The sequence below is a fragment of the Ovis canadensis genome, chromosome 5, assembly GCF_042477335.2.
Source record: "Ovis canadensis isolate MfBH-ARS-UI-01 breed Bighorn chromosome 5, ARS-UI_OviCan_v2, whole genome shotgun sequence".
NCBI classification, from domain to species: Eukaryota; Metazoa; Chordata; class Mammalia; order Artiodactyla; family Bovidae; genus Ovis; species Ovis canadensis.
Window position 1 is genome coordinate 36,692,472 of NC_091249.1, and position 27,710 is coordinate 36,720,181.

The following is a 27,710-nucleotide window of genomic DNA, read 5'->3' on the forward strand; positions in this document are numbered from 1 at the left end:
GGGCCCTCACGACCCTTGAGTTCTTTAAGACCTCTGGTTTCTCTGAACCTCAAGGACTCACACGCGCAGTACACATCCTTTTAGTAAGTCTTGGTTGGATCCGAACTCCCCCGACAGTGCCGTCCATGTGGAAGGATTCCCTCCGCCTCCGTACACGATACGTTAGAATTTAGAACATTCCAACAGAGTTTGTAATATCTTAAGACTCCATTCACCTCGAGGTGAGGACTGAGGAAGGCGCATTCTCAAGCACATTAAACTTAGAGAACTTGAGGATCTTGAAATAAAACCCTTAGTATTTGCCATGATCTCTTAGAGTCTTTTGAGGTCTGAATATGATGCCAACAGTTCTCAAATCCAGTTTAAGACTGATCTTTAGCTATAGTAAACTCCTTGCAGTTTACAAACATGCTCATTTCTTGACTGCAACTGTATGAAAGAGCACAGCGGCTCTCTCTTAAAAAACCACTGGCTTCACTGAGAGGTGATAATTTCTCCTTTCATCATCTCAGGTGGGAGTCCCTCAACCATGCTCATACATAGGGAATACATCCTCTTTTAAACTTAATTAATTTTTGCATTTTGAGCATTCCATCTCTTTCCTGACAGAAACCTGACCAATAGAGGTAATATATTGAATTTTTATAAACTGTTTTCGTGTTTCTTTGCACCATTAACTAACCTACTCCACTGCTCCGTTAGCAGAGTAGCTTTGTATTAATCATTAATGTGAATGGCAAATATAGGTAGACAAAAGTTAAGCTCTTAACAGAAATAATAATATTAAAAACAACTGAATTTCCAAAGCTAGAGAAAAGAGTTTCTTGAATTCCAACAGGTTGACTCCTCATATCAAGAGCTAGAGCAAATTAAATATGGATTAGTAACATAAACCATAAAACAGGAAAATATTCCAGATTATAATTTGAGAACAGATTTTCTGGAAGGGGGAAGATGAGGTGGTATTTGGAGAGAAAGATATATAAGTAGAAAAGAGCATAGATGCGAATAGAAATCATGTCTTCCACTCCTTTGGGTTGAGATCCCCAGGGTCAAGTTGAAAGAAATTCCACATAGGCTTGGGTGAACAGACAGACTTGTTCTTCACTTTATGTAGTCTAAAAAGGTCCTTGTGCCTTAGAGGAATGTGCGTCTAAACAGTACTCAGGAGTGACTGACTAAATACTGTAGACAGACAGTCCAGAGAACAGATTCCTATAGCAGTGAAGAAAGCAATAGCTTAGAGCTCCAAGAGGGAATGCGAGATGAGTGAGAGAGAATACGCAGGGTAAGATACAGATTACAAGGATCTGACACCTGTAAATCATTAGCATTATCTTGTAGCTTAGAATGACAGGGATCAGATAAGATGCTTCTCCATAACAGAAGCCAGAACCAAGACCAGAGTGATGTGATGATATACTTATCTCTCAGTGCCAGAATGATAACCAGCACATTAGATACTGGCTTCGTAACCAATGAGATGAAAATGAGAAAGAGGGGGTGGGACCTGAATTGACTTGGGTATTTACCCAATGTGACTGAATTCTAAAGCAGGCATGACCAAGTCACTTGAATTGACATATCTAAGTTTTCTATCATTAGCAGACATAGTATTGCACTCAATTCCAGACTAAAGCAAGCTTTCTATAGGTAAGCAGAGCTGTATCAGCATTCATACTTCAAGAAAGGTGACTGCTATGGATACAGGTGGGAATGCAAAGGACTTTGGAGAAATCTGCATGCAGAAAGTGAAATCATCTGGGCTTTCGACAACACTGGCTGGGAAGATAGATTGCACTTGGAAGAGAGTCAAACATAAGGACAAACAAGCGGTCATTAATTCTCCTCCATCATCCTTTAGTTTTGCTCAGAATACAATGTTAGGGAAGGGGCTGATGAGCAGAAAAAGGTTATTGGATTCTGTAACACATCTAGAGTTGAATCTAAAGGTGAGCTAAAAATAACCAAAATTTCTGCCAATCCTGTCCCTACACAAATATCGAATATATCAAAGAGGTGGCACCTCAGGAAATTGGGGCTTGAGTTAATCACAAGTGAAAATCAATTTACATATTCAGCCTATTGGACATATCCTCCTGGAAGGAATATGAATGATCAGCCCTCAAACAAGCTGGGAGACACAAAGCCTTGCACTCTCTGAGAAATTAAAAAATAAACATTCACTCTCCAATATTCCTTTATACACAATTCTCAGAATATAATAAAATACATTACAAACATGAAGGAGGAAAATGTGATTCAGAACCAAGAGAAACAATTGATAGAAGCAGACTTGCAGATAGGCAAGTTACTGAAATTAGCAGGCAAGAGCCTTAAGACAATTATTAACAATGTTAAATAGTTTAAGGGAAAATATGGATATAATCTGTGAAGAGATGGGACACTTCAAGAAAAATATAGAAACTCTAAAAAAGAACTAAGAAGAAATTTTAGATCTTAAAAATGCAATAACTGAAATTAAAATTCCAGTGGATTGGTTTTTTTTCTTGTAATACCCAATCTGCTCTTTTATCATGATTCAGTGATGGCCTGGTGAAATGAAAAGTTAAAACCAAAATGAAATATCAGAAAAGCTAAAATTAGAAAGCTATGTACTGGAGACATTGTAAAGAAAAATAACTTGCATACATTGCTGGTAGGTGTGTAAATAAAATAAATCACTCTGAACAACACTTTGCACAAGATTAAACATACATCTCTTCTACAATCTAGCAGTTCTGCTCCTTAGCAAAGGACAAGAACATGTACACACACACACACACACACACACAATGTGAAGATTTATTACCATGGTTCCAAACTGAAAACATTTCAAACATCTACCCATAGTATAATTTACTTTAAAATTTTGATACGATACTATATAGCAGAGAATAGCACATGTCATAGCAGAGAAAAAGAAAAAAATGCTGGTACATATAACTACACGGAAATCATAAAAAAACATTATGCTGAAAGAAATAGGATTAAAAATGTACCTACTGCATGATTCTGTTTGTATGAAATTCAGGAATAGAACGAAACTAATTTATGGTAATAGAGTTTAGGATGATGGTTACCTCTGGGTACATAGATAAATATTTACTAGAAGGCTTCAGAGGGAAACCACTGGGGAAAAGGAATATGTCTTGATCTGTACATACACAAAAATTCATCAGGCAGTACACTAAAGTTTGTGTACTTTACTGAATTCAAATTATATTGCCATAAATAAAATGATATATTTAACATAGGCTACTACAGCAAGATAAGATGTTTTAGACTTTTCAGGATAATACAGCTAAATAAAAATAAGAAAATAGTAAATATGATTTGTTTAGCAGTTACCAGAATATAGGATAACATCTATTAAGTGGCTCTTGAAATGGTCATGAGAAACACTGTACTGGAAGAGACACAAGCTGGAATCAAGATTGCCAGGAGAAATATCAATCACCTCAGATATGCAGATGACACCACCCTTATGGCAGAAAGTGAAGAGGAACTAAAAAGCCTCTTGATGAAAGTGAAAGAGGAGAGTGAAAAAGTTGGCTTAAAGCTCAACATTCAGAAAACGAAGATCATGGCATCTGGTCCCATCACTTCATGGGAAATAGATGGGGAAACAGTGTCAGACTTTATTTTGGGGGGCTCCAAGATCACTGCAGATGGTGACTGCAGCCATGAAATTAAAAGACACTTACTCCTTGGAAGAAAAGTTATGACCAACCTAGATAGCATATTCAAAAGCAGAGACATTACTTTGCTGACTAAAGTCTGTCTAGTCAAGGCTATGGTTTTTCCTGTGGTCATGTATGGATGTGAGAGTTGGACTGTGAAGAAGGCTGAGTGCCGAAGAATTGATGCTTTTGAACTGTGGTGTTGGAGAAGACTGTTGAGAGTCCCTTGGACTGCAAGGAGATCCAACCAGTCCGTTCTGAAGGAGATCAACCCTAGGATTTCTTTGGAAGGAATGATGCTGAAGCTGAAGCTCCAGTACTTTGGCCACCTCATGCGAAGAATTGACTCATTGGAAAAGACTCTGATGCTGGGAGGGGTTGGGGGCAGGAGGAGAAGGGGACAACTGAGGATGAGATGGCTGGATGGCATCACTGACTCGATGGATGTGAGTCTGAGTGAACTCTGGGAGATGGTGATGGACAGGGAGGCCTGGCGTGCTGTGATTCATGGGGTCGCAAAGAGTCAGACATGACTGAGCGACTGAACTAAACTGAACTGAAATGGTTTATACATTCTAGAATCATGTCTATGTTATAATCATTGATGCTCCACCACCTAGCTGTGGGATCTGGGCACAATAACTTAATCTTTGTGTTTCTGTGTTCTCATGTGTAAAAGAGAGATGGCAATAGTATTTACCTGATAGTATTATTGTAGGACAAATGAGAAAATATCTATAATTATTAGAGTGCCTGGAAAATGAGTAGATATCAACAAATGTTTATTATCATTATTATTTGTAGCATTATCCAAACCTGTATCTTTTTCAGATATAAATATTTGTTAAAAATAGCCCATGTGTCTGTTGTAAGGAAGGCCATAAATAACAAATAGTGATTTCTTAGTAAAATATTTCTGAAGGTTTATTCTAAAAATTAAGAAAAGATATTTAGGGAGCAAACTCATTTAGATTTGTCATCTGGAAAGATGTAAGGAAGGGAGAGCACTTTATACACATATATACCTGCGTGGAGACAATTTTATAAACAATATGCTGAAATTATCACAAAATTGAAGATAAAGGTCATGGACTTTAACATTTGATTATGAAAGAATCTTAAATGCATATTTGTCTTTGTCATTCGCCATTTAGCCTTCATTTACAGAATAAATTCCAAAGTCCTTAGTATGACAGGAAAAGTCTTTATTAGGGCTTTTTTTTTTTTTTTAAAGAAGATGAAACCTACCTGCTCTCTGGTCCACAAAAAATTTACCCTGACTCCTCTGAACTTCTAATATATTCCAGTGGAATGGACCATGGCATTTCATGTGTTTTTCAGTAGTTTTTTGCTCTTCTTCCTTTTTTCATAGAGTATGTGTTCCTTAAGAGCACCAGCCTTATCTGCTTTGACCAGAAATCAGTACCATGATGAGAGGAATACAATAGGTACATAAAAACCATTTACTGAATGAATAACTACTTAGAAGCCTAAAATTAACAGAAGCAGGGGGCAGGGGAAAGTCAGAGAACATACACAGCTGTCTAAAATTATCAGAAACAGTCAGTCTATAAATTAATGTATAATAAGAGCAGGAGAGTGAGCATCTGCTTAAGGATACTGAGAAATAAAGATACAGCAACAGCTTTCCAATTATCATTTTCAGAGCAACAAGCAGCTATTTAGAGCTACTCATCAAAGACTACTTAAGAAAAAGAAAGATGATGATAATGAAGTGTGATGAGCTTAAGGTTTAAAAAAGATTGTTGCCATTATTATTATTATGTACTACAACGCAAGAAGAAAAATAATTTTAAAATTGCATCCTTGAAAATTAAAACTGTGGGAAACCAGGAATATTGAAATGCATATAAATCAGAACTGTTCTAAATTATTAAAAAAAAAAACCAACCCCAAAACAGGGAAGAGAAGATGGTGACACAAGTAGGGAAACAATGACAAGGAGAAAAATTGCTAGATTTTCTTAAGTGTATATTTTCCATTGGAGTACCAATAATCTTGTTTGGTTGTAGGAAAATTTAAAATACATATTATATCCATCATTCTCTTACATAAAAAGATTTTTAAAAAATTTTTTAGGGTATTTAATGAACCAATGGTCAACAAAAATGCTGGGTTTGCCTCTGTGAACGTGCTAAGCTCTTCACAGCATTTGAAAATCACTGGAGAGGTAAAGGAACCAATTAAACATACTCTTTCGAGATTTCAGTTTCCTGTGTCAACTTAACACTTCGGTCTAATCAAAATTCTTGATTGACACGTCCTCCTATTGTGGCATTTCCAACCCACTAGAAATTCTTTGTCTCTGAGAGATTGACAGTGTTCTGTGAAGTGCCTTTTAAACCCACTTTCCACGCATACACCTGTCTTCTGCTTGAGAAAAATAACAGCAGTTAACTCTTGACCCTTTCATAAGTGCATCACTTTGGTTGTTTCAGCTTCTCTTGTATTGAGATTAGAACTTGCAAGCTTTGAAGAGAGTCAGTATTTCTTTCCCTAGTTTTAATTCCCAGTTTTCAGGAGAGAAAGAGTTCAGCAATTTTCTAAGTATCTTGAATATGTGATAGGTTTAAAAGGGTCACAAATTCTTTGTAATTATTCCCATTGGGAGGTAAAGTGGAATTCCCTCTCCTTCATGACTTGATTAATGAATAGAAAGTGGCACACTTCCGAAGCTAGCTTGTAATAAGCCTTCCATACTCTGCCTTGGGAAGTTAGAATTTTGCTGGAGCTCTCAGCTGTCTTGCAAGAAGCTCAACTACCCTGGAGCAATCGTGCTTTGAGAATCCCTAGCCACATGAAGCGGAGAAGGCAATGGCACCCCACTCCAGTACTCTTGCCTGGAGAGTCCCAGGGACAGAGGAGCCTGGTGGGCTGCAGTCCATGGGGTCGCTGAGAGTCGGACACGACTGAGCACCTTCACTTTTCACTTTCATGCATTGGAGAAGGAAATGGCAACCCACTCCATTGTTCTTGCCTGGAGAATCCCAGGGACGGGGGAGCCTGGTGGGCTGCCGTTTATGGGGTTGCACAGAGTCGGACACGACTGAAGTGACTTAGCAGCAGCAGCAGCAGCCACACGAAGAGGGTTCTGGAGGATGATACGTCATGTACTGAAGAGAGGGAAAGCAGGGAGAGGGAGACATACAACCAAGAGCACCACAGCTCCAGACATGTGAGTGAAGGCACCGTCTTGGAAACATATCCTCCGTCCAGCCATCCCAGTAGATGCCATGGGAATCAGCTGAGCGTTTCCTGTATTTCTGGCCCACACAATCATGAAGAATAAAAAATGTCTGCTTTAAGCCACAAAATTTGGGGAATAGTTGGTTATGTAGCAATAGTTAACCAGAACAATTGGGAATCTACCAAAAGTTTCTTAAGATGTTTTTGTAAAATTAATCTTGCTTTCTACTTCCGCTTCAGTAGACCATCTGGATAAATAACAAAACAGTTATTAAATTAAGAGTTATCTAATTTGCATATAATAGGTCATTCAGAGAGTGTTCAACTAAAATATGACTTTTAATTATGGAAATAATAGCAATAACAAAAATTGATATTCTTCAGACCCTTCCTTAATTTTTCCCCAAGGAATGATAAAGTGTTAGCAGTTCTAACTATCTGAAATTTTTTGTAGAACAGTTTGTGCTTTTTTGACATGGTTGGAAATTGATGAGTGAAGAGGATGTCAAGTTCATAAAAATGACAAATGCTTCTGTCATTAACAGATGCATTAATCTCTGTCAGGAGAAAATCTTTCATTTGAGGAATAAGTTAAATAAAATTCTCATGCTGAAATTCCATTCCCATTGAAAATAAGCCTTTAATGCTAAACTTTCATTTGGGATAAAGTTTTTTTTTTTTTTTTTAAGTGAGGACATTTAACACACAAAAAAACATGTCACATTTCTGCCTGATCAATAAATTCCAATGAATGGTAGAGGACTGTAAAATGAAACAAGAAAGAATACCCACTGGATACCAGTGAGCACTATTTCTTTCAGGAGGAAGTTCTTAGGAATTTTTGAGGCAAAAGTATTGAGTCAGCCTTGATTTTTACCCCCCTTTAAAAAAAGGCATTATGTTGCTTTCTTTTAGTTTTCTTAATCAATATAAAAGTGGGACTTCAAAAACCCTATTTCTTGAGTCATTGGCAGGTAAGATAATTAAGAGAAAAAGAGAAGCCCAGATACACTGATAACCAGAAATTAAAATAAAACATTTTGAAACAGGGACTAAGAGAAAGTATGGTTAATTCCCAACCTTGATAGAAAACCAGTTTCATGCTCCAGACACTGCCAAGCATGTCATATATGATCAAATCACTCAGTGATTTTTAAGAGAGAGTACATTGGCGTTCAGGAGTCAATGTTCCATGAATATTTTTTTATATCTCTTCATGGTCAGAGCTTACTGAGCCAACAGTGCTAGTAACCTGGGTTAAAAGTGCATGAATGGTAAGCACACTTTGGAAATTCAAGTCAGATACCTCAGAGAATGCTTTACATTTTATCTCCCCTGGCCTCGTTTATTTAATAGATTACAAGGATAATGGTTCTAGAGTCCCTCTGTCCTTATTTGCTCAGACAGAGATGATTATTTCAGAGAAAGATAAGGTTTCTCCTTGTCCTGAGGATGGGCAGGATGGGTAGCTCTACCAGGCATCCTATGAAAGCTCTGAGATTCATAATTTTGGAATTCTTGTCCTGTGATACTGAGCCCCACTCTGCATCTGTCAGGTTTTTCTGCTTGTAGAATCTGAGTGAACTCCGGGAGTTGGTGATGGACAGGGAGACCTGGCGTACTGCGATTCATGGGGTTGCAAAGAGTCGGACACGACTTAGGGACTGAACTGAACTGAACTGCCTCAATTTGTAGGAGGTTGGGGTATGGGAAATCAGTGAAGAGGCTGTGTAAATAAATAATCTGTTATTTAAGTGAGAAAACTCATGTCTTTTGTCAGGACAAAGCAAAATAGCTATAAAAACATAACAGAACTGGGGTCTATAGGATAAAATCTCCCATATTTGTGGTGAAAACTATGTTTAGGGTTTGGAAATCCCTGAGTTCTCTTAATCAAATTTCTATCCTATTTTTTCTCTATGTGTGTGTGTGTGTTCAGTTGCTTCAGTTGTGTCTGACTCTTTGCAACCCTATGGACTGTAGTCTGCCAGACTCCCCTGTCCATGGAATTCTCCAGGCAAGAATACTGGAGTAGGTTGCCATGCCTTTCTTCAGGGGATCTTCCTGACCCAGCGATCAAACCTGCATCTCCTGCATTGCAGGCTGATTCTTTACCCACTGAGCCACCTGGGAAGTCCAGTTTTTCCTCTATAATCCTGGAAAAATAAAATATTTTAATAAAGGCTAATTATGTATTAGGAATATTACTAAAGTGAAATTAATAATTTATTTTAATAGAACTTTAGCTAGACCCCAAATTCTTTGCATCACTAAAATTTGAGTACAAATGCAGAAATGTGGTCACTAGTAAAGCAGAAAATTATTTCTCTTACCCCAAATTGGTGGGATTATTGGGAGTGGGGTGCAGGTTTTGCCAAGTTTTCAGTCTTGGCACAGTGCCTTGTATTAGCTGGTAATTAGTACACATTAATGGAGGTAAATCAAACAGGTAATTTGTCCTGTGATAGTTTATATGTGACTAGAGACCCATCCCAAATCACAAAGATTCAATGTAATGATGAAAATATTATGAAATAACATAAAATAACTTGTAATCTAGCCAATAAAGCAGAAGTAGATGTTTTTCTGGAACTTTCTTGCTTTTTCGATGATCCAGTGTATGTTGGCAATTTGATCTCTGGTTCCTCTGCCTTTTCTAAATCCAGCTTGAACATCTAGAAGTTCACGGTTCACGTATTGTTGAACCCTGGCTTGGAGAAACTGTGGAAAATTCTGAAAGAGATGGGAATACCAGACCACCTGACCTGCCTCCTGAGAAATCTGTATGCAGGTCAAGAAGCAACAGTTAGAACCAGACATGAAACTATAGACTGGTTCCAAATTGGGAAAGGAGTAGTCAAGGCTGTATATTGTCACTCTGCTTATTTAACTTAGATGTAGAGTACATCATGATAAACGCTGGGCTGGAAGAAGCATAAGCTGGAATCAAGATTGCTGGGAGAAATTTCAGTAACCTCAGATATGCAGATGACACCACACTTAAGGCAGAAAGCAAAGAACTAAAGAGCCTCTTGATGAAAGTGAAAGAGGAGAGTGAAAAAGTTGGCTTAAAACTCAACATTCAGAAAACTAAGATCATGGTATCTTGGTCCCATCACTTCATGGCAGGTAGATAGGGAAACAGTGGAAACAGTGACAGACTTTATTTTTGGGGGGGCTCCAAAAATCACTGCAGATAGTGACTGCAGCAATGAAGTTAAAAGATGCTTGCTCCTTGGAAGAAAAGCTATGACCAACCTAGACAGCATATTAAAAAGCAGAGACATAACAAAGGTCTGTATAGTCAAAGCAATGCTTTTTCTAGTAGTCATATGAGAGTTGGACTATAAAGAAAGCTGAGTGCCCAAGAACTGATGCTTTTGAATTGTGGTGTTGAAGACTCTTGAGAGTCCCTTGGACTGCAAGGAGATCCAACCAGTCCATCCTAAAGGAAATCAGTCCTGAATATTCATTGGAAGGACTGATGCTGAAGCTGAAACTCCAATAATTTGGCCACCTGATGTGAAGAACTGACTCATTGGTAAAGACCCTGATGCTGGGAAAGATTGAGGGTGAGAGGAGAAGGGGATGATAGAGGATGAGATGCTTGGATGGTATCACTGAATCAATGGACATGGGTTTGAGTAAACTCCAGGAGTTGGTGATAGACAGGGAGGCGTAGCATCCTGCAGCCCATGAGATTGCAGGGAGTCGGACACGACTGAGTGACTGGATTGAACTGAACTGAACTGAACTGAATCAAGCCATGGGTTTCCCAGGTGGTGCTAGTGGTAAAGAATCTGCCTGCCAATGCAGGATGTACGAGTCACAGGTTTGATCCCTGGGTGGAGAAGATCCTCTGGAGGAGGGCATGGCAACCCACTCCAGTATTCTTGCCTGGAGAATCCCCATGGACAGAGGAGCCTGGTGGATTATAGTCCATGGGGTCACAAAGAGTCAGACATGACTGAAGTGACTTAGCATGCACACATATATGCACACATGCAATCTATCCATATTTAATATGTCCATTCTGAAAATATGATGTCATGAAAGAATAAGAATGGTCTGCATGGAGGCTTAAAAGAGTAAGAAGAAGAATTTCTTCCAGTACCTCCATCACTTTTGGGAGACTGGCAGACTAGAATTTTCTGGGCTGCTTGGTAATTAAAATGCTCACAGTGAAGAAAATAGAGCTGGAGTTAGGAAATGCTAAGTGGAAAGACATATATCAAACAATTAGTTTTTTTTTCATAATTCAATTTTCTTTCATTTATTCATACTTGTGTGATGGATATAACATATCAATTAACTGTTAGTCATAAGCTGTGGCTAGACACTTTTTCAACTGACTACCCAAAAGTTACAACCTTCATGTACTACTTTTTGCAAAGTATATATATAATTGTAAAGTTTGAACAATTAACTTAAAATAACTATCTCAAATATCGTATGATATCACTTAAATGTGGAATCTAAAAAATGATATAAATGAACTTATTTACAAAACAGAAATAGACTCATAGACAAAGAAGACAAATTTATGGTACCAAAAGAAGGGGGTGGGTGAGGGATAAATTAGGAGTTTGGGATTAACAAACACACACTACTATATACAAAATAGATAAGCAAGAAGGACCAATCGTATAACACGAGGAACTGTATTCAGCATCTTGTAATAACCTATAATGGAAAAGAATCTGAAAAGGAATAGATATATAATTGAATCACTTTGCTCTATACTTGAAACTAACACAACATTGTAAATTAACTATACTTCAATTAAAAAAAAGAAAAAAGAATAACTGCCTACATAACAGGAGATCAAGACATTGCAGATTTCTGATTATGTTTATTCTCTTTCTTTTCCCCCCAGCCTGACCATTAGTCACTGATGTTCATTCATAAAAATGTAGTTTTTTAATAATTTCTTATGCATATAAGGCAAGTTTTCAACTTGCCCAAGTTGATAGTTCACAAAATATAGTTTAATAAATTCCAAAAGTGAAATAGGCTAAAACATTTCATCCTCTAAATAAAACGGTGGATACATACACACTAAGACTAGACGGTTCATCTCAATAGCATTTATGAATGAAGCAGAAATATATTAACCTGTATTGAGTGAAGAGCCTGAAACTTACTGCAGCCATGTAAGGGTGAATACTGTTACCTAGGATAAAGGCTCATGGTCTAGGGAGATCTGTGCCTTGGGAAATAGTGCCTTGGGAAATAGCATTTTCCTGCTAGGTAAAGGCTCCTTGGACTTTCAGGCTCTCAAAATCTGATGGCAGCGTGGCTTAAAACCATTATCTATTCCCATTATCTCCAAACTTGTGCTTACCAGACAAACTTTCACCCTGAATTTTGCTTCTAAGAAGGTTTTGAATATTGGAAAGATAACAATACAAGGCCAACTAATATGCCCTTGTGAATTAATTGGCAGCTGTTATCTCTAAATTGGCAAGCCAGTTGGAATAATGTGCCCTGTAAAATTTGCTAATACAGATCAATCCTCTCAAAATCTGCTCAAAACCCCTTAATAAGATGAAGCTCTGAACCCACAATGGTCTCTTGATGTAAACCCAGTGCTATTCAGATTCCATAAAAGTGTAGACCCTCTTAAGTCACAATCTTTGATCTGAAGCTTCAAACCTAGGAGAGATTTGAGAGAGCATGGATCGGGAGATCGTACAACGACAGCCAGAGACAAGGATTATTTTCACATTCTAGAAGCCAAAAAGGAACCCCTACCACAGCCATGCAGAGCAGAAGATCGAAATGAGCCATAATATCCCTGCTGATATCCTGAAGGACGCTTTTAATACTCAGGATATTCTAAAAGATGGACAACCTGCTGATGAATGGGTGGAGGGGTAAAAAGTAAAGAAGTAAAATGTTGCATGACAGTAAATCATGCTGAAGCTACAAATCCACAAAGTTAAAAAAAGTGAAAAGGGTGAATTAAAAAAGAGAAAAGAGTAAAGATGCCGGGGGATAAAGAAGACAAAAAAGGGAAAAAAGGAGAACAGAGCTGAGCCTGAGCAGGAGACAGCAGTGATCTATGAACTAGTGATCTACTGAACCCTAGATTAGGTTCAGGCTTCTGGTACTGAGATCCCTGAGCCAGTGCATGAATTCAGTTCCATGCTTTTCCAGAGCTTAAGCGCCCGGCACTGAGCAAGGCAGTTACTGTCCTTGTTTTCATGGAGTGGATTATCTCAGAGAAGACAAGATTGGTATATGAAAAAGTAAACAATGAGAATACCAGGTTCACTGTGAAGGAATATGCTAGATAAAGGTATATGAGCTGCTCTATCAGGGGGATGAAAATTATCTACTGGTGATAAGCAGGTCAAGAAACATAACTTGGAGGGGGAGGGTCAGAGGAAGAGATTTAAGACTATGTGGATACGAAAGCCTCACTCACCAAGCGATCTTGTAGTGAGACCTGAGTTACAAAAAGGAATCAGCTAGGAGAAGATCTCTAGGACCCTCTTTCCAAGTTCAGGGAACAAGAACAGCAGAGGCCTAAAGGTGGGAGCGAGCTTGGCATGCTTCAAAGTTCAAGTAGAGGCCCCAGTAATGGGAACAGAATGAAGCTGGGTGTAAGGGAGGGGACCAGGGAGTGGGGCAGGGGAGGATAACACCAGGCAGGTGCCTGGTGACAGCGTAAGGAGTTTAGGTTTTTTTCTAAGTATATTTGGAAAACTTTAGAAACCTTTGAAAAGAGAAGCAACAATCAAACTATACATAATCAAAATTCTGCTTATTTTTGGAGTTGTAACATGCTAATTCAAACAACAACTTGGGTCTTCTAAAGTCAGTGAAGATTCTTATGGAAATACAGACTGTCCTTAGGCATTATTTTAAAACAAAAAATGAATCTAGAATATCACTTATATGTGAAAACAAATGATACAAATGAACTTATTTACAAACAGAAACAGATGAACAGATTTTGAAAACAAAAGGGAAAGTGGTGGGGGACGGATAAATCAGGAGTTTGGGATTAACAGGTATATACTACTTTATATAGAATAGATAAAAAATAAGTTCCTACTATATAGCACAGGAAACTATATATTCAATATTTTGTAATACTCTATAATGAAAAATAATCTGAAATATATATATATATATTCTTTCTCTATTCACACAAATATAACTGAATCACTATGCTGTACACCAGAAACTTATACCAACATTGTAAATCAACTGTACTTCAATAAAAACAAAAACAAACAAACAAAAACACCAAAGATGAATTTTGTAATTTCTAAAGTCAGGTGTTCAAACTACTTTTAAAAAAACTACATTTGGCTTCAGTGGAAAGGAAAAAGGTTAGTACTATGCATCTTTGATCAATTTTGAGATTAAAATATATTTTTTCAAAAAGTACCCTAGTGTTTAATAAAACATTTTATTAAATATCCATTGCAGGAATTTTACAATGTGTAATACAATATTCAAGCTTCTGAATATACCAAAGAAATCAATTAGAATGAGAAATGAATTCAGCGGTTCTGCCCGTGTGACAGAGAGACTGCTATGAAGAACAGCAGAAATAATGAGCCGCAGGTTAGAGTTCCTGGTTCAGGAACAAGTTCCCATCTAAAGAGAAAAGTGCTAGAAACAAAAAGGTCAAAGAAGAAAGGAAATACAAAAGTACATACAAATGCATGGGAGAAAGAGACTCATTACCATGCAAATTTCTTTAAATGGCCTTCCATTTCCTTGCAGCTAATTTTTGAAAAGAATTTCCTAAACTCATATTTCTTTTCTGAGAATGCCCAGCAAAATTATACCTGCAACTGACTCATAACAGGATTTTTTTAACCAAAAATGTTATGAATTCTCCCAGAATATCTATTGTTTCATAAGTGACTTTGACATTTTCCCATATGATTCAGAGACTAAAAGTTATTTCATGAAATAATACCAATAAAATTAAAAGAATATCCAGGAGCTATGAGAAGGAAACAACGAAGCATGTCTTAGAAGCAAAAACTAGTATGTTTGATATATTCATTTATTTAAGGAGTAAGAACAGTTAATTATGCAGTTTAAAAGCATATATAAAAGTTTTTTTCATTCCAAAAAACTATTCATTCTGTGCAGCTTTAAAGTCTTTCTTTTAGATATTTGTCCCACTATTTGTGAGTCTCGTTTTCATATTAACTCTCTCCTTTAAGATGTTTTGAAAACATGAATTTTAGTATTATGGACAACCCAGTCATTTGGTGGAGACTGATGCTATCAAGGCAGTGGTTTGAAGATAATGAGATGTTATCTTGATATATTGTCTCCAATATGTCACTAGTGTATGTTTGTTAAGTGAGGAACTATCAAAGGAAAGAGCAAGGGAAATTCACTTTGCTCACCTGTAAGATGAGGATATGGTACCTACTTAAGAACTGATGAAGCTCAAAGGAGATGCTGTTTCCCCAAACAACACTGCAGAGTAAGTAAGCATTTAATGAATGGTAGCTGTTTTGCTGTTATAATGGTAAGTCAAATAACATAAACAAATCATGTTGCCTTTTCCTCTTCTTTATTAAAATGGCTTCCTGTATGAAGCGACAAATGGGAGAAATGTTTGGGGACAGAGGGAACTTTCCCTAAATAAACTGCACGTTGTCTAAGGGGCAAGTGTAAGAGAAAAGGTGAATGAGAACAATAATGTGTCCTTTTCCTTCTGAGCGCTTTCTGAACTCTGAGCCTTTTAAAAAGAATTCTGTTTGTCTTAGGTAGAATATGAAAACATAAACATTACTGATATTAGGAAAGCATAGTGGTAACTGTATAAATCATACAATTCTTTGATATTCTTAATCTTCATATAATAATCTTACCAGAAAAATAATATAAAATATATGCTAAAGCAAAATGATTTCTAAAAATACACAGTAAGGTTTATTCATAAAGCTTCCTTTCCTGTAAATGACTGAAAATTAATTCAATAAATATTTTGATGCAATGCTTTTCCTATTAAAGTACAAACCTGAATTTAATGTCAAACAGACTAATTGAGCACTTGGAAGCACTCCTAAGGGATAGTAGAATTTCAGACTTCTCTGCCTCCAGTCTAAATACTCAAGAGGAAGCATAAGATCCATACCCTTGGGATTCTGGCTGGCTAACAAGGAGGATAAATAATTCCAGCATACTTTAAGTAGACCAGGGTTGCTAATAAAAGGGTTGAAAAACATGTTCACTTCAGCCTTCAAACTCATGATTTATACGGTAGTAATTTCTGAAAACCAACCCTAGAAACTTGTAGTCTAAACATTACATCGCTTGTATCGAGCAGTTCCTAAGTGTGGGAGACAGGGAAGAATCTACCAGCAGTAAAAAGGAAGGAAGCTATTAAAAAGAAAAGCGGGGCATCAGTATGTTGGAATGGCAGGAACCCCAGAAGGCGAGTGACAAAGAATGATGCAAACGTATACAGTGCACCATCTCCCCTCACCTCCCTTCCTGTTTTCTTAGTATTATGCACTGTTTTTATTGGCTGTGCTGGGTTTTCATCGCTGCATGTGGGCTTTCTCTAATTGCGGCAAGCAGGGTCTACTCTGTGGATGAAGTGCACCGGCTTCTCATTGAGGTGGTTTCTCTCACAGAGTACAGACTGTAGAGTTTGGGCTCAACAGTTGTGGCACATGGGTTTAGCTGCTCTCTGGTGTATGGAATATTCCTGGATGAAGGATCAAACCTATGACCTGCACTGCAGGGTGACTTCTTAACCACTTGACCAACAGGGAAGTCCAAGTATTATGATTTTAGTTAAAATGTTATTTATCACCTATAAAAGATTTTCCTTTTATAAGTATAAAAGAAGGAAATGGCAAACCACTTCAGCATTCTTGCCTTGAGAACCCGTGAACAGTAAGAAAAGGCAAAACGATACGACACTGAAAGATGAACTCCCCAGGTCGGTAGGTGCCCAATATCACTACTGGAGAACAGAGGAGAAATAACTCCAGAAAGAACGAAGAGACGGAGCCAAAGCCAAAACAGTACCTAGTTGTGGATGTGACTGGTGATGGAAGTAAAATATGATGCTGTAAAGAACAATATTGCATAGGAACCTGGACTGTTAGGTCCTGAATAAATGTAAATTGGAAGTGGTCAAACAGGAGATGGCAAGAGTGAGCATCAACATTTTAGGAATCAGTGAACTAAAATGGACTAGAATGGGTGAATTTAACTCAGATGACCATTATATCTACTACTGTGGGCAAGAATCCCTTAGAAGAAATGGAGTAGCCCTCACAGTCAACAAGAGTCCAAAATGCAGTACTTGGATGCAATTTCAAAAACGACAGAATGATCTCTATTCATTTCCAAGGCAAAACATTCAATATCCCAGTAATCCAAGTCTATGCCCCAACCAGTAATGCTGAAGAAGGTGAAGTTGAATGGTTCTATGAAGACATACAAGACCTTCTAGAATGAACACCCAAGAGATGTCCTTTTCATTACAGGGGACTGGAATGAAAAAGTAGGAAGTCAAGAGCTATCTAGAGTAATAGGCAAATTTGGCCGTAGAGTACAAAACAAAGCAGGTCAAAGGCTAACAGAGTTTTACCAAGAGAAAGCACTGGTCATAGCAAACCCCCTGTTCCAACAACACAAGATAAGACTCTACACATGGACTTCACCAGAAGTCCAAATACCAAAATCAGATTATCTTCTTTGCAGCCAAAGATGGATAAGCTCTATACAGTCAGCGAAGACAAGACCAGGAGCTGACTGTGTCTCAGATTATAAACTCCTTATTGCCATTTTCAGACTGAAATTGAAGAAAGTAGGGAAAACCACAAGACAATTCAGGTATGACCTAAATCAAATCCCTTATGATTATACAAAGGAAGTGACAAATAGATTCAAGGGATTAGATCTGATAGAGAGAGTACCTGAAGAACTATGGATGGAAATTCGTGACATTGTACAGGAGGCAGTGATCAAGAACATCCCCAAGAAAAAGAAATGCAAAAAGGCAAAATGGTTGTCTGAGGAGGCCTTACAAATAGCTGAGAAAAGAAGAGAAGCTAAAGGCAAAGGAGAAAAGGAAAGATATGCCCATTTGAATGCAGAGTTCCAAAGAATAGCAAGGAGAGATAAGAAAGTGTTCCTCAGTGATCAGTCCAAAGAAATAGAGGAAAACAATAGAATAGGAAGGACTAGAGATCTATTCAAGGAAATTAGAGATACCAAGGGAACATTTCATGCACAGATGGGCACAATAAAGGACAGAAATGGTATGGACCTAACAGAAGCAGAAGGTATTAAGAAGAGGTGGAAAGAATACACAGAAGAACTATACAAAAAAGATCTTCATGACCCAGATAACCATGATGGTGTGATCACTCACCTAGAGCCAGACATCCTGGAATGCAAAGTCAAGTGGTCCTTAGGAAAGACCACTACAAACAAAGCTAGTGGAGGTGATGGAATTCCGGCTGAGCTATTTCACATTCTAAAAGATGATGCTGTGAAAGTGCTACACTCAATATGCCAGCAAATTTGGAAAACTCAGCAGTGGCCACAGGACTGGAAAAGGTCAGTTTTTATTCCAATCCCAAAGAAAGGCAATGCCAAAGAATGCTCAAACTACCACACAATTGTACTCAACTCTCACACTGGTAAAGTAATGCTCAAAATTTTCTAAGCAAACCAAGAACTTCCAGATTCAAGCTGGATTTAGAAAAGGCAGAGGAACCAGAGGTCAAATTGCCAACATCCGCTGGATCATGGAAAAAGCAAGAGAGTTCCAGAAGAACATCTACTTCTGTGTTATTGACTATGCCAAAGCCTTTGATTGTGTGGATCACAACAAACTGTGGACAATTCTTCAAGAGATGGGAATATCAAACTACCTTACCTCCCTCCTGAAAACTCTGTATGCAGGTCAAGAAGAAACAGTTAGAGTCGGACCTGGAAAAATGGACTGGTTCCAAATTGGGAAAGGAATACATCAGGACTGTACATTGTCACTGTGCTTATTTAACTTATATGCAGAGAATATCATGCGAAATGCTGGGCTGGATGAAGCACAAGCTGGAATCAAGATTGCTCGGAGAAATATCAATAACCTCAGATATGCAGATGACACCACCCTTATGGCTGAAAGCGAAGAACTAAAGAGCCTCTTGATGAAGTGAAAGAGGAGAGTGAAAAAGTTGGCTTAAAACTCAACACTCAGAAAACTAAGATCGTGGCATCTGGTTCCATTACTTCAAGACAAATAGATGGGGAAACAAAAGAAACAGTGAGAGACTTTATATTTTGGGGGCTCCAAAATCACTGCAGACAGTGACTGCCACTATGATATTAAAACGCTTGCTCCTTGGAAGAAAACCTATGACCAACCCAGAGAGCATATTAAATAGCAGAGACATTACTTTGCTGACAAAGGTCTGTCTAGACAAAGCTATGGTTTTTCCAGTGGTCATGTATGGATATGAGAGTTGGACTATAAAGAAGGCTGAGTGCCGAAGAATTGATGCTTTTGAACTGTGGTGTTGGAGAAGACTCGTGAGAGTCCTCGGACTGCAAGGACATTCAACCAGTCAATCCTGAAGGAAATTAGAACTGAATATTCACTGGAAGGACTGATGCTGAAGCTCGAATACATTGGCCACTTGATGGGCGGTACTGACTCATTGGAAAAGACCCTAATGCTGGGAAAGATTGAAGGCAGGAGGAGAAGGGGACAACAGAGGATGAGATAATTGGATTGCATTACTGTCTTGATGGACATGAGTTTGAACAACTCCAGGGGTTGGTGATGGACAGGGAAGCCTGGTGTGCTGCAGTCCATGGGGTCACAAAGAGTTCGACACAACAGAGCAACTGAAGTGATAACTGATTAATCCTTAAGTTGTTGTATTTGTTTTCATTTTCATATGAACTTTTGGACTGAATTAATTTTGACTCTCATCAAGTTGAACACTTGATGCCAAGATCCAGTAACAAGAATCAAGGCAGCTTTGTATGTCTGTACTTGAAATTCACCTAGGCATACTCCTACTTCTACCCATTAAGAGAGACTGAGAAAATGTGATGCTTGTGGGAGTTTAGGAGATAGAATTTGAGGAAGAACTGAGAATGAGATGGAGACCAGCCCCACAGAAGCAACCTTAATACTAGGGAGAAGTTTGCTTTCAGGCAATGCATATTTTCACAGTCTTAAATTTTTTATTGGAGAACATTATTCCTAAGCAAGGTCTCAATAAATGTTTGCTAATCAATTAACATACAGATAAGAGCAATTATTCTAGGAGTTAAAAAAAAACCCTTTCCTGTTGAAGTCTTTACATATATATATATAGTAGATCCAACTTAAGTAAAAAATTATCCTTCTAATCTTGGACATACTGATTCCTTCAGAACTGATTCTATAAATAAAGACTGAGGTTGGGTGCTCATAGAATAGCAAGAACACTTACCAATGCATGATGGATAATCAAAACTTGGCACTCTCAGCTTTGATACCAACCTATGGACTAATAAACAGTGGTTGAATTTGACTGAAAGAAAATCCTGCGTGGGGGAGAATTCCAAATATGGCACAGAGGTTGGCAGCTTCTGGCGAGAGAAAGGAAAAGGGAGACTGACAACTCGCTGTCAAGCTGCAGGCAATACTGGCATATCCTGGCTTCCCTGCGCCAGCACCAGGCGGTTTGCTGCCTGCTGCAGATGTGGCTGTGCCATCACTTGGGGGCATGAATTACTGCTGAGGACTCATTATCCCGCCATCTGCTGGGTCAGCCCCTGCAGCACGTCTGGTGCCTGAGTGAGGCTGCGGGCTACAGAGGCAGAGCCCGCCGGTATATTCTGGGGCTCCATCCGGCTTCTACTGTTGTTGCTGCTCTAAATAGAAGGCCTAGGAGGCTTCTGGCTACAGCACAAACTGTCGGTACTACATGCCTGAAAATGATCAGGATGCTAATAAAAGTACAGATGGGGAAGGTAGGCAAGTCAGCAGCACTAAAAACTGAGAACAGGTCCATTTATTATCCTTCAGGACACTACTTTGCCCCGTAATATCCATAATTACAGACTACTGCTGAAGAGATATGCCATCAATATTTAAGAACAAATGGGAGTTTAAGTGGCCAATTCCTCGGATTACCTATAATCCCCTCTTAGATATTCACACTACGTTCCTATGGGGTGCAGAACCACGGATGCAGATACTCAGAAAGCACGAGGAGTTAGGGAAGGAAAGGCAGATGGCCACATAATGAAAAGCATGGTGATACCTTCATTCCCCCATGCACATCACATCACTGTGGCCCAGATGAAGCTACAAATACTTTATTGGTTATTTGAGACTCATCTTGATGTATTTCACCTGACTAAACATTTTTGTTTTTACCTGATTAAACATGCGTTCTTTTGGGTAAAAAGAGGAGATGAAGGAAGATACTAAATCTCTTTCTAGGTCCAAGTCTGCCTTAGGCTACTCCCTCCAAGACAAGGCAGTCTTAGGTGAGGGCTCAATAGGCCTGGCAGCACTACCACCTCTCTCTGAGCAATATTAACATTTATGTATGCAATCTAGAAAAATGGTGCTGATGAGCCTATTTGCAGGGAGGAATAGAGGCACAGACGCAGAGAACAGACTTGTGCATGCAGTGGGGGAAGGAGAAGATGGGACAAATTGAGAGAGTAGCACCGACATATATATACTGCCATGTGTAAAATAGACAGCTAGTAGGAAGCTGCTGTATAACACAGGGAGCTTGGCTCAGGGCTCGGTGATAACCTAGAGGGGTGGGAGGGAGGCTCAAGAGGAAGGGGATACATGTACGCTAATAGCTGATTCATGTTGTACAGCAGGAACTAACACAATATTGTACAGTAATTATACTCCAATTAAAAAATAAATTAAAAACCAGGAAAAAAGAAAAGAAAAGGGGCCTCATCTTCTGAGTCCTCCTCCCAGAAGAAGAAACTGCCCAGGGATAATCTGAAAATGCAACCATGAAAAGTCAGAGTGGCCCAGTTATGGGGCTGCTGACTAGAGGTGAACTTCAGCTTTCTCATATGAAAAACAAGGGGACGCTGTTAACTTACCTTTCCAGTGTGAGCATTTAGTCTCTTGGTTGGACTATCAGTTCACACACTTGGATCTTTCATTCCAGTAGTTCCCATTTATTAACTACGCACAAAAGGCTCAACTCTTAGATTCAGAAATATATCAGCTGCATCACGCTAAGTCTGTAAGGGCAAAGTGACATACGCAGTCAAGCAATCATGCAGTGGCATTCATTATGGACAGCTTCTGTTCTTAGCTGACTGAACCACGTAAAAGGGCTGCTGCTGGTATTGGGAATTCTGAAAATATTTTTTCCTGCTGGCTGAGGTCCAATGACTTGCAAGCAAGTAGATAGAAGAAATCCTGCTCCAACACAGTGCTACTCAGAGAGAGCTGGCAAAGAGGGCAAAGACTAGGATCAAAGCCTGCTGCTGCTGCCGCTGCTGCTGCTAAGTCGCTTCCGTCGTGTCCGACTCTGTGTGACCCCATAGTCGGCAGCCCACCAGGCTCCCCCATCCCTGGGATTCTCCAGGCAAAGCCTAAAGAGGCTCTAACTGAGCAAAAGATCAGCAAACTTCTCTCTGTCGAGAACAAGCAAAGAGCAAATCAAGCTGAATAACAGAGCAAATGTGGCTATGGCGTCGGCTGGATCTTTGCTCCCCCGTTGTCCCCTGCATTCTCCCCACCAACTGAAAAGCCATGGGTTACAGTAGAAAGACAGGTGCTTTCGATTCAGACAGTAATGAGCATAAATTTCTTAATTCTAAAACAAGCCAACTGTGTGAATTCAGGATAGGTTACTTCATGACTCATGGCCTCAGTTTCCATATCTGTTGAATGAAGAAAGAGAATCAATATTCTGAGAGCTATCGAGAGGATTACATATAAAAGGATAATGTAAGTAAAATGTACAGTGTTATATTGAGCGAACAGAAGGTGGTCAATAAGATGCTGCTGAAGGTTAATGAAATGGGTGTTGAGTTGATATTTGAATAGAACATCCAAAGCTGTCCAAATAAAGTAATGCCAATAACACACACATACTGTGCTTTAGGCTGCGTTCACATTGTGTTACCCTTCAACCATGGGGTTTTAACTAGTAGATAGCCCATGGACAGAAAAACACTCTTAGTTTTGCTAGTATCATTTTAATAAATTTTCAGTCATATTGCAGTACCTGAAAAAAACCATAGGAAAGCTAATGCAGAATTATAAAATAGAATTTAAGTACATTTATTTTAGCTTCAGTACAGCACGCACGTGTGTAATTAAGTCCCAATGAGATCTCTGCATTCCCTTGTGTCATCAGAAGCATTTCATCAGAGAAATGACGAAAGTGGAGAATGCCACCTCATCCCTGGGCAGGTGCCTCACGACTTCCTAACACTTGGAGGGGTTTTAAATGCGGCCCTGTGCATTTATTCCTCAGTAAAACTCTGCTATTTCAGTTGCTCTAATTAAAGAGGAGATCCTGATTTCTTTTCTCCATTAATAACATCGTTAATAATTATATTTCAGTAATAAATCTTCCCAAGTAACTATCTTTACTGAATATAAGTATGCTTATTACAAGGAAAATAAAATCCGCAAAAGAGCTAAGAGCACAATGCAGGAAAAGAGCTATTAGAAGAGGTTTGTGAAGGGCAGAGACAAACAAGAGAGCAGAGATCAACTCTGAAAAGTCAGCCTTGTCAAGACTTTTAACATCCAAAAGTGCCATTAATTCCTCTCTAATGAATCTTACATTATGAAGATTATATGTTTTAGTCAAGGAAAGTGCCATATTTGTCACAATATTAAGCAATGTTATTTTTTTGAAACCCCTAAAAGGTCTTTGCTAAAAGAGACGGTTGGCACATAAGAAAGTCATTACTAAGGCGAATGCTACATGACCTCAGGACAATCAGTTCCAAATAACGGCAATAACTTACAATGCTTTCAAATCAATTTTGATGCAAATTTTAGTGTTCTAGTTTGAAAAAAGAAAATCAAAGTATAAAACAGCATGTATAATATGCTACATTTTGTGTATCAAGGGAGAAGAAAATACACATATGTCTTTTCTGCTTATGAAACTGTAGAAAAACATGCCCACAAACATACATACACCTAAAATGGGGGTTATGTGCAGTAAAGGGCAGATTTGGGTGAATAGAGAGTGAGACTGACAGCGGTAGATATTGGAAATTTTTGTTTGATTTTGGAACTATGCAAATATATTACTTATTTACAAGATGAAATTTAAAAAATATGCTTTCACAAGAGCTTCTTATACAGATTTTCATTTTTTCTTACATTTATTGAATAAGATTATATTTTTCTACAAACTGGGCACTACTGATTCAGATTTGAGAAAGAATGGTATAGAAATAAAACATTTTCCTATGTGTTTTATAAATAGCAATATAATTATAAAATTAATTTTATATTTATAATTTCTGCATTTATTTTCATATCTTTGTGCCATCAGCCAACCTGTATTAAAATCTTTTTGACCTATTCTTGGTTCAGTTTGATCACAAAGCTAATGAGATCGAAGAGGAATAATACTTCCTCCGGATTGTAAATTATTGACTAAACAATTGCTCATTTTAATCGCTTATGAAAGCCAGAACTCAAAGCATATTGATATAAATATCATGCCCATAATCCCTTATTAATGTTTCCAGCCTTTGTAGCAAGCATGCTTTGGTGACTACAACCATTATGAAATACATCAAATTTGACCAAAAGGAAACAACACAAATTTTTCAGTGTTTTTGAAAAAGAATACTGTCATACCTGTTTTATTATAAATAACCAGGTTCTGTCATATTTTATCTTCTTGCCAGCAAATGAAGGACATTGTTTCATAAAGCTTCTAAAATGTACATGAATATTTAATTAAATCATATTTCCTTGAGAAAATAAAGTTCATTCGCATTTATAGCAGACAATTGTGAGGAGTAAGATAATTGTCGTAAGACCAGGGTAGCCAGTACCGGTTGCTTGTGGAACAAAACTCCTCAAATTTTTAAAACTTTTTTTAAAAAATAAACTTACAATCATAAGTGTTCATTTACTTTAAAAATCCTAAAGATGAAGAAAATTATTGTCTATATATTTAAGTCCTTGTATAAATTACAAAACTCAAGTTTATGTTACAGAGTCCCTTCCCCATAGGAAGCATAAAGCACTTTTGTGGTACCTTTCACCAGTAAATATTTGTATCACATTGAATTTGACAAACAAAAGAAAAGTCGATATTGCATCTTAAAGCCCCAAGAGAACATTCTTCTAAGCTGTCTCTCATGTTGAATGAGCTTCAAAAGTCATTTGACTGCCACGATTTAACTCAATCTCAAATAAAGATATATAAAAGTAATATGCCTATTGACTTCAGTAGAAATCTGAAATATCAGTGAACTGCAGACTCTTCTTGTTTGAGGTCAACAAACACTCTTTGGAAGACAACCAAGAGTAGTTTAAGACCTGGACAACAAAATAAAATTATAACAAAAATAATTATAATAATAAAAATAACAATAATAAAATTAAACAACAACAACCAACAATGAGGTAAACTCCCCTTTAAAAAGGCAATATGTGTTGCCTGGATTGTCAGGAGAGAGTTCGATTGTACCTGACACCCAAATGTTTTTCCAACCATAGTTCAGCCAGTTGCACGGTTGAGGCAAAAGTACTTGCCTTGGATCCTAAGCACATCTTATACTGCTTAGGGTCCAAGTTAGGGTCACAATGAACTGGATGGAAAATGTGGACCACTCCTACTTCTTGACTTCTGAAGGGCCTCAAGCCAGATAGAATGACTTTATTGTAGAGATCTACATCTTCCAGTCCCCAGCCTTGTATTGAGGTATCAAATCCACCTGCACCCAGAAGATCACTTTTATAAATACAGGTAATTCCATATCCATAATCTCTCCAGAATCCGGTCTTCTTTGAGAAGACGAAGTCGTCATCGGTTGGAGGGTTTCCCCCATTGGTTACCTTTGGGTCATACTGGCTAAAGATGATGGGGTAGTACACCTGTTGTCCCTGAATTGTATTGTCTCTACATCGTTGGAGAAAATCTCCTCTGAAGATCAAGTCAACATCACAAAATAGCAGCAAAGTATCATTGTCAAACTGGGAAGATCCCATTTCAAGACCAAGACCTCTGGAAAACTCCCCCTTCATGGGGATCAGGGTGATTTCTGCTTTGGGGTACTTGTTCTGATATTCTTGTATAAGCGCAATATGCTTGTTGGAATCTTGGCCAGAATCCTTACTGAAAAGGATGATGATCAGTTTTACATTCTGCTTTGGGATAAGACAAGTGTTTTCAAAGTTCTCCATGAATCTCAAGAAAGTCTCATACCTTCCAATGAGAGGAACAAGAATGTGTATTTTCTTTTCACTGTGCCCTCCCACTTCTTTGGCACCTTGAAAAGAAGATAGTATCTTTAAAGAATTAGATATGAAGGAGAATGACTGAGTGTCACTATTAATACTCTCTACAAGGCTGTTGACATCTAGCTCTTCAGTTTCTCTGAAGAAAGGCTTGCTGAACAACTGCTGAAGATAGGCATGGCGTCTTACTGGCACAGTCAGTTTCCTCCCCTTGTGTCTTTTGTATAAGAGAAGTAAATCCAAGATGTACTCCACTCCGCGCATGGGATCAACCCTGCGGTAGCCATACTGGATTTCTTTGAAGTCAATGAGCCGTCCTCTAGTCTTGGCATTCTCATTGATCATCTCCATCACCTGCAGGACGGTATCATCCAGCGCTGTTTTCAGGATGCTATTGATGCTCTGTCGAGGAGGCTGGTTCTCAGATGCTGAGTAAAGGAGTTTCCCTGTCAGGAACTCCCATTCTATCACTTCATCTCTCTCCCGAGGCTGGAAGTGGTTGAAAGAAGGCATTACTCCCAGCTGCTGGTCCTCTTTGCTCACTTCGCTATTACTAAGCTTGCTCATCAGCGCACTCTCCCGGTGGAGCTGGATGGTGCGGTAGCGCAGTTCAGAAATTTTGCGGCTGAGCATGTAATTATGAAGCCTGTACTGGTAGGCGGGCCTTTTGTTTGGATGAAGTGTTATGGCTGCATGGATTTTGCTGTTGTGAAGGTCTTGGATATAACCCTTGCGATTGTGTTCATAATTTTCATGGAACAGTTGTTGCATCTGAAAAGTAGAAGGAAATCAAGATGTTAAAATAAATTTTAAAAGAAACTAAGCAATAAAACAGTTAAACTAAAATACTTAATAAGAATTACTTATACCATATTTCATAACAAAAATGACGTAACTTATGAAAAATGGGAAAAAATCTTTAATGGGCTCTTCACAAAAGAGAATATGTAAATGCCTGATAAACATACAAAACATTTATCTTGCTCATTCATCACCAGTGTAATGCAATTTAAAGTCACAATGTGATATTTAACCTACAAAAATGGCTAATGATACATAATGCACTGTCAAAGTATTAATAGCAGATTTGGAACTCTCATACACGGCTTGGTTCAACCACTGTGGAAAACCGTATTGACTAAAGTGATCAGATGCATTCCCTGTTACTCAGTAATTCTACTCTTAGAAATATGCCCGATACAAATACATGCATACATTTACCTAAAATATATGTATATATATATTTTCAAAGCAGTATTATTCATAATACACCCAAACTGAAAGCAACGTGAATGTACATCAAGAATTGATAAATAAATCTAATAGAAAATAATACATCAATTAAAATAAATGAAATACTACTACTCAACAACACAAAC

The 27,710-nt window shown here is 38.2% G+C and overlaps 1 protein-coding gene across 1 annotated transcript in view; it reads right to left on the reverse strand.

Moving 5' to 3' along the window:
- Positions 1-24,797: 24,797 nt before the first annotated feature.
- Positions 24,798-27,710, reverse strand: part of CHSY3 (chondroitin sulfate synthase 3) — a 298,575-nt gene continuing 295,662 nt past the window's right edge. Inside the window, exon 3 of the mRNA XM_069591623.1 lies at positions 24,798-27,102. Within this exon, the coding sequence (XP_069447724.1) occupies positions 25,540-27,102 (1,563 nt within the window). The 3' untranslated portion in view covers positions 24,798-25,539. The remainder of the gene's footprint in view (positions 27,103-27,710) is intronic.